Source organism: Rattus rattus, chromosome 8 (assembly GCF_011064425.1).
Source record: "Rattus rattus isolate New Zealand chromosome 8, Rrattus_CSIRO_v1, whole genome shotgun sequence".
Lineage (NCBI taxonomy): Eukaryota > Metazoa > Chordata > Mammalia > Rodentia > Muridae > Rattus > Rattus rattus.
In genome coordinates, this window is record NC_046161.1 from 53,834,164 (window position 1) to 53,842,043 (window position 7,880).

General features: G+C 47.4%; 1 protein-coding gene across 1 annotated transcript in view; it reads right to left on the reverse strand.

The window, feature by feature from the left end:
* The window catches only part of LOC116908186 (thrombospondin type-1 domain-containing protein 4-like), a 26,064-nt gene that overhangs the window by 3,680 nt on the left and 14,504 nt on the right, over positions 1-7,880 (reverse strand). Inside the window, exons 2-3 of the mRNA XM_032911473.1 lie at positions 6,012-6,102; positions 5,825-5,923 (exon numbers count right to left, since the gene is read on the reverse strand). Of these exons, the coding sequence (XP_032767364.1) occupies positions 5,825-5,923; positions 6,012-6,102 (190 nt within the window). The remainder of the gene's footprint in view (positions 1-5,824; positions 5,924-6,011; positions 6,103-7,880) is intronic.

A 7,880-nucleotide genomic window follows, 5' to 3' on the forward strand; every position in this document is an offset into this window, starting at 1 on the left:
ACCATATTTGAGCAGGGGCCACAGAAGAGAGTGTCAAATCCCCTGGAATTGGAATGACAGACAGTTGTCAGCAGCCTTGTGGGTGCTAGAAATTGAACCTGGACCTTCAGGAAGAGCAGTCAGTGCTCTTAACTGCTGAGCCATCTATCCTGCTCCAGAAGATAATTTTAAATTAAATTCAGCCAATGTTAAGACACTGTGCTAAGTTACAAAGAGGAGTAAGACCCAGTCCACAGCCTGCAGTGTGCATTTGAAACTCGGCTATTAGAGGATTAGGCAAAGTTCTTAGGCAGCCCGATCCTTTCCCTCTAGACCCCATGAGTCTAACTTTTCCACTTACGGCTTTGTGGATTGAGAAGCTAAGTAAGGTACCCCAACTGCTTGGCGCTCGCAGAAGGGGAAACCTAATACACACAGCACAAACGATACAGGATACGGTAGGAATGCTCTGTGCCTGGGAAGATGGCCCTTGCTTGGGGTTGTCTGGCAGATGGCCACTGCTTGCCTCTCCTCCCATCTGACTGCTCGTACATGCACTGCTCATTGTCCATGGTCCAGCTCCATGGAAAGGTACCAAGCAGAGGAAATGAGAGGCTCTTTGTCTCTCTGGTTCTGAGGAAACATCAGCTTGATAACTTTTGCCTCTTGTGACTGCAATGGTTTCTTTCTTCGGGTTAGCTTTAGTGTCTGCAGAAAGAACTGTCCTTGTCTCCAGTGAGTCTCTGGCTGCTAACAGAAGGACAGGGTGTTGGGGAGACGCTGGCCGGCCTTCAGGCAGCAGGATGAACCTGAGAAAGTTGTCCAGGCTCCCATGAAGGGATACTGGTCAACACAGAAGCACAGCACACTGGGAACGGAAGCAGAAACCGGGGAATGGTGTCGAGGTCTGTGAGACAGCATAGTTACATGAAAGAAGGGTTAAGAAAAAGTTGGGGAAAAGGGGGTGCTGGAGAGATGGCTCAGCGATTAAGAGCAACAACTGTTCCTCCAGAGATCCTGAGTTCAGTTTCCAGTAACTCCATGGTGGCTCACAACCATCTGCAACGGGGTCTAATGCCCTCTTTCGGTGTGTCCAAGGACAGCTACAGCATATCAGATACATAAAATAAATAAATCTTTTTAAAAAAGGATTATTTAAAACAAAGAAAGAAAGAAAAGAAAAAATTGAGTAACCCCAGACTTAGAAATATAGGAACCAAGAGAGCCAAACCAGGAGGCTGGCAGAGGTCTGGGCATTTGTGAGGGACAGGTGACGATCTCTCGAGGACAGGGCCTTGGGCTGTGTAGCTGAGGAGTACCCAGTGCGGGCACACTTGTCACCTGTGCTGAGGACTCAGTTTACCCAGTGCCTTGTGTGTCTGCATTGCACTGGCCATGCCCTGCACGTCTGCTGCCACCACTTTTATGGAAGCGCAGGGTTCCAGGGGTGTCCATCCTGTGGCCCAAGGGCTGCATTGTAGCCAAATGTAGCTACGAAAGTTGCTAGAGACAAAAGTTGTAAAAAAAAAAAACCCAACAACAACAACAACAACAAAAACAACCAAAACCACCACTACCACCACCACCACCACCAACAACAACAAATAAACAAAACAAAAACTAAAACAAAAAAATGAACTTGATTGCAAGGCGTGTGAGCAGGAACTTTGTAGGTGACGATATTGTGGCCCGGCTGCGAAGGTTGGGAATGCTCACTGGAGGGAGCACAGGAGGTGGCCGCCAGCTCTCGCTGTTTGTCACAGGGAGAGGAAGGGAAATAGATCCGCTAATGCTTTATTTTCAAGGCACCGCTCGGAAACTTTCTAGCTTCAGAGCCAGTCCGTTTGCTGGGTAGAGAAGAGAATGGGACAGTCACCTTGGAAATCTAGAGCAGCAAATGCCAAGTGTGGCACACACACGCACACATGGGTGTGCATATGTACGGGCTACATATTTGAAATGGACCATGTGGATATTACATTTCATACTTCACATTCTGTGTGTGTGTGTGTGTGTGTGTGTACAGTGTAAAAAGTAAAGGCTGCCTTAGAAAAACATGATTTAATTTGGACCTTCAAATTTACATTCTTGGGACTGGAGAGATGGATCAGTAGTTAGGAATACTTCCATAAGATCTTGGGTCAGCTCCCACCATCCTCCTCATGGTGATTCACAACCACCAGTTTTGGGGGCTCTGATGTCCCCCTTCTGGACTCTTTGGGAACTTCATACATGTAGTGCACATAAACTTATGCAGGCACATACACGCAATTTTTTAAAATAGATTTATTTATTTTATGTATATGAGTACACTGTAGCTGTCTTCAGACACACCAGAAGAGGGCATCAGATCCCATGACAGATGGTTGTGAGCCACCATGTGGTTGCTGGGAGTTGAACTCAGGACCTCTGGAAGAGCAGCCAGTGCTCTTAACCACACTTCAGCCCCACACTTTAATTTAGAAAAATAAATTCATATTCTTTATGCTATTCACAGAGCATGGGTAAAGGCAAGAAAAATATAAGTATAAACTCTTGTGTCTTTTCTGGTAGTTCATATTGTGTACATTTAAAATGTGGTAACAATGTATCCTTTACTCAGGAAACATCTGAGGAGCTCACACAGAGAAACATCATGTGCTCACCATGATGCTGAGCTATGAAGCGGAAACCTGAGGAGACATTCCAGCCAACCAAGGAATGTGACCCAAAGTGCTGCGAGTTCCCAAGAAAGAGTGCTTACTTGACACACATCAGGCAGGCTCCACAGTGGAGGGGACACCAGAGCTGGGGCTTGGAACAAACGATGGTTAATATTGTAACCTTGGAAACTCACCTATGAGAGAGACCAGCTCTAAACATGTGTGTGGAGGGAACTTCTAGATTAACTAAGGTGAGAAGACCCACCGTAACTGTGGGCAGCTCCATTCCCTGGGCTTGGGCCCCAGGCTAAATAAAAGGAGAAAGGGAGCTGAGCACAGGTATTCACAGCCCTCTTCCTCCCGACTGTGCATGCAGTGTGGGCAGCTGCTCCCAGCGTCTGTTGCCATCACTTCCTACCATGATCGACGCTCATGCTGAGAGCCACAACACCCCCTTCCTACCTCAGCTTTGCTTCTTGTCATATCTTTTGTCACAGAAATGGGACTAATGTGGCGTATGAAGAGGAGTGTGCTGGTCAGGTGTCTGAGGGCAGTAATGGAGGGAGGGGAAGGCAGTTGGGGGCAGGCTGAGGGCACTTGGACTCTGCAGTGTTTCTCCATCGTGCCTGACACAGAACAGAGAGGGGCCTGCTGAATGGCCACCTGGATGATCAAGCTCTTCAGCCCCTACCTCACTATATCCACACATCATTATCGTGTGGTCTCTACCCAGGGTGGGGGGGAATCTTCTACACACATAATTCTGCACTGCAAACCACGCAGTGGCAGTTTCTTCTGAGCTCTCTGGGCACCACACCAATTCATAAGTGGCACAGGAGTTGGAACGGAGTGGATCTCAGGTTCCTGTGTCAGTGCTGAGATATTCTGCTTATCTCTGTAATGCCTAGGATAAAATCTTATTAAAATGGCTTTGGCCTTTGGCAGTTATCTTAGCTGTCCACCTCTGTCAAGACACAGTCTACAGGTATCTCATTTCCCCTTACAAACTTACAATAGAAGCCGGCACAGCTGCCCTTCAGACCACGTTCTCCTCTCACAGAGTCTGAGCACAGTAAAGTGAGCGCATCAAGGGCTCATACGTTAAATCTCCAATCACCAGGTGGGATCAATCACTGTGGAATCACCAAGGCTTGGAACATAAAGAATTCCAGCCACCTACTCCTATCCTGTCACCCCCAGATAAAAAAGAATCAAAGACTTAAGTTCTCGTCCCCAAGGCCATCAGGCCAGGGCTTGTTTGAAAAAAAATACCCTCAGATCCAAGACTCTCTTGGATCTGATCTCTCTCTGTCTCTGTCTCCGTCTCTCTCTGTCTTTCTCTGTCTCTCTCTCTGGTCACATGTATAAACGTCAGAGGATAACCTGGCATGTTGGTCTTCATTTTCTACTTTTATTCAAGACAGGTTTCCTTGTTTTCTGCTGTGCAGGCCAGGGTAGGCATTTGGGGGTTTTCATGTCTCTGCCTCCCATCTCTCTAAGGGAGCTGAGATTATAGAGGTTTATGTCCCACATCCAACTTTTATGTGGGTTTTGGGATTTGAACTCAGGTCTCCATGCTTTCACAGCAAGCATTCATACACACTGAGCCATCTCCCCAGCCCAGATTCAAGTCTCTTGAAGAGAAAAGAACAAAACAAAACAAAAAACCCAAACAACAGCTAATCATCAAATCAATGTCTGGGGTGGATTTCAGAGCCTTCCAGGTTTTAGGAAGCTTGGAATGGGGCACAGCTTTTGTTTCTATAGTAACATCTTCTCCTCAGAGAACAACTGTTTCAGGGCAACCACAGAATAAGATGCCCTCAGGCTATAGAGGAAGAAGATTGTACCTACACAGTTCCGGGTGTTTCCTTGCAGGGAGGACCGTAAGTCACCCTGAACCAGAGGCAGAGTCAATTTCCAGATCACAGGGCAGAGCTACACAAGGGTTTCCAGAAACTGATTTCCCCATCTTTCCTGACTTTGGAGTTGCCAAAGGAAGGGCCCTGGATCCGCGTTACAGTCTAGACCTGATGAGGACCCCTTCACACATGTCACCCTTGATATAAAACTGCAGCCAATTTTGCTTTCAGCCTATCAAAACATCATTTTGTCTCAATTCACTGAAACTCCATCTTTCTCCTCAGTGCTGTACTGTCTGCCTTTTCCATGGAGAGAGGCTGCCTCTGGCACACGGCTCCCTTCTTGCAACAGTGAACAAACATGACATTGTGAGGGCAGGGCTTTTCTCTGGTGATCCTGGCCGACTGGGCTAGGACACTGGGTGAACCTGGGATTAAAATTTTCATCACGAGTGTACAAAAGGGAGGGGAGGGAGATGAAAGCTTGCAGTGAAATGCCAAGACCCCAAGACGCACGTTGTTTCCCCTGAAACCTTTAGATCATGTCATTCACCCCAGCCATCTATAAACCTGATTTCTCAATTTTTAGACTGAAGTATGTGGGTATGTTCTCTGATTATGGACTATACTATAGCCACAGGGAAAGCTCAACTCAGAACATGGTGTCTTTTGGCTGTCCTGGAACTCACTCTGTAGACCAGGCTGGTCTCAAACTCAGAAATCCACTTGCTTCTGCTGGGATTAAAGACGTGCACCCTCACAGCCTTGCTCTGTATTTTTTTAATTGTCTACCTTTGTTGAGTAGCTTCTAGGGCACAATCTTGGGGCATGGCAAGACTCTGCCTGAGTGTTTCCTATGCTTGAGATCTTGAGTCGTGAAGGTCTAGGGTGACAGTGAAGGTCGTCTGTTTCTGTGTGCCTCATGCCCTGGTTTACTGTGTCAGGGTGGCCTCTGGGGTGCTAGAGTAAGGCCTGGGAACGCTTTTGTAAACACCTGTGCCCCAAGGCTTGGGTGAGCACCCCAGGTTGGTAGGCTTTGGTGTGAACTGTTACATAGCATTGCTGGAAGGGACCCCCTGGAAGCTGCTCTCCTGGACTTGGCCCACGTGTCCACTTGCTCACTCAAATCTGTCCTCTCTCACTGCGATAAACGGGTGGGAGCACTGATTTCTGAATCCTAAAGTCTCACTACTGGATGAGACAGGGTTACCTTGGGGACCTCTAACCCTGTATGCCACATGAGCGAGCCGTCTCGCAGGTGGGTCATGCAGGTGAGGGCTGGCCCAGCCGCCGGGCATCTCTCCCTTAGCTGCCTGGCTTGGGATTTCCACACAGGCTTACCTTTCCCACAGGTGGTGGAGCATTCTGTTGTCCCCAGCTGCTTCCAGTTGTGGTCCCGGTTTCGCCTGGGGTGCTGTGGTGCTGGAGGCACTAAGTTATCTGGTCGATTGGGAAGAGAATCTCTCCGGATGCCTGACTGGGAAGGTCTGGCGTGGATTCTGATGTGAATACTTCAGGGGCCTCTCACGTGAGTCTTCCTTCTCCTGGTTCTTCTCCCTCTCTTCTCTGTCCTCCTGGCCGCCCATCTTCTGTTTCCAACTGCCCATTGAAAGGTTCTCCTAGGAGAGGCAGCACACCACAGAAGTGAGATGCCTTTGCACATTGAGTTGAAAAAGATGAAAAAGGGGAGAGTTTTGCCACTGGCCAGGATGCAGTAGGAGCTCATTTGAAATAACAGTGGTAATTTAGGAAATACTCATTTCTCTCATATTTAAAACATTATTAAAAGTCAGTAATAAGGGGCTGGAGATATGGCTCATTGGTAAGAGCACTTACTGCTTTTGCAGAACACCCAGCTTCAATTCCCAGACCCAGAGGGTGGCTCTCAAACATCTATAACCCCAGTCCCGGGAAATCCAACACCCACTTCTGGCCTCCTGGGGCACAGGTAACACATGTGGCACACAACAAAATACTCATACATATAAAACAAAACAGTGGGGAATTGTCGAAGGTCATGGAAGATGGTCCCTCCCCAACAAACATACAAACAGCTAAAAGCCATAAAAATCTCTCAGTTTCACTCATAATGCACATATCACCTAGGAAGACATGGACCAGGAGAACCTCAACTCTTTTCTACCTTAAGTAAGAATTAGAGAGTTTGGAAGCTCATGTCCCCAAGTCCTCTGCTGGGAGCTGACATCTGCTTCTCTCAGTGTGCATGAGCTCACACACAGATGCTAACTGTGGAGAGCAGTCAGGCTCCATCGCTCTAAGTTTGAAATGTGCACATACTCTTTGACCTCCTTGTGTTGTTTCTAGAATATTTATCCTATACATGGTCTCGTTCTTTTACTTAAAGCAGTGCATAAAAATATGGTTACTAAAATATCCTATGCCACCTAGCAAGACAACAGACTTCAGTGTGTGCTGACAGTAAAAATTAAATGACGTCATAGCACAACTATGAAGTGGAATAAACAAAGAATGCAGAATATGTATGTTCTAACTCAGCAGCATGACCGGTGTGTTGCTTGCTGAACATGAGTGTATAGACTTGGCTTTGTGCACACACAGACACACACATGTGCGGACACACACGTGTGCAGAGCGATGTGGCAGATCACTTTTGAGATATGGGGTCTCTCTGTTTTTGTTCCTCTTCAAGTCTGAAAGGTGGCTATGCTCCTAGATTTTTGCTTATTTTCATTTTAACAGATAAAGAAAGCTGTTTGGTTTGAGGGGGGCCCTCCCTTAGCACAGTGCAAACTTGGGTTCTCGGGAAGGACAAAGCAGCGTTCCCACAAGCATCTGTGGTGGGCAGGGCAAGGGCACTGCACAGAAGGCCATTTTAGACAGAGACATACCAATGGCATGGGGCTTTGCACTTCCTGAGCACCAAAGACCCCAGTATGGACCACACCATGTCCTTGGAACCTTACCACATCTGGGGTGACAGTGGGGGTCAGCTCTCAATCTCACCCTCTAGGTTTTGCACCCAGCACAAGCTGGGGGGGTTCCATCAGGCTGCTCCTGTGAGCAGAGTCAGTGCAGAGAGACAGGATGTGCATGTTCTACACGTCGCTTTAACCCATCCCAGGTCCCGGGACTTCCCCTTAAGCTTGCCGCAACTGTGTGCACAGGGGCACCCATCGGGTGTCCTCAGCCTCTGGTTGACTGAGTTCAGATATTCTGCCAACTTCAGAAGAGTGTAATATTCAGGTTGGTTTTGAACTAATTGCAAACAATGATATTTAAAGTATAGACAAATGCTCAAATTACCTATAGGAAGGCTTTATTTATTTATTTTTTTAATAGAAAGGGGTGAGGCAGATTCATCACACTGGTAAGAGACATTCCCTCTGGGAGGAAAAAGGAAATTAAAAGTTGATAC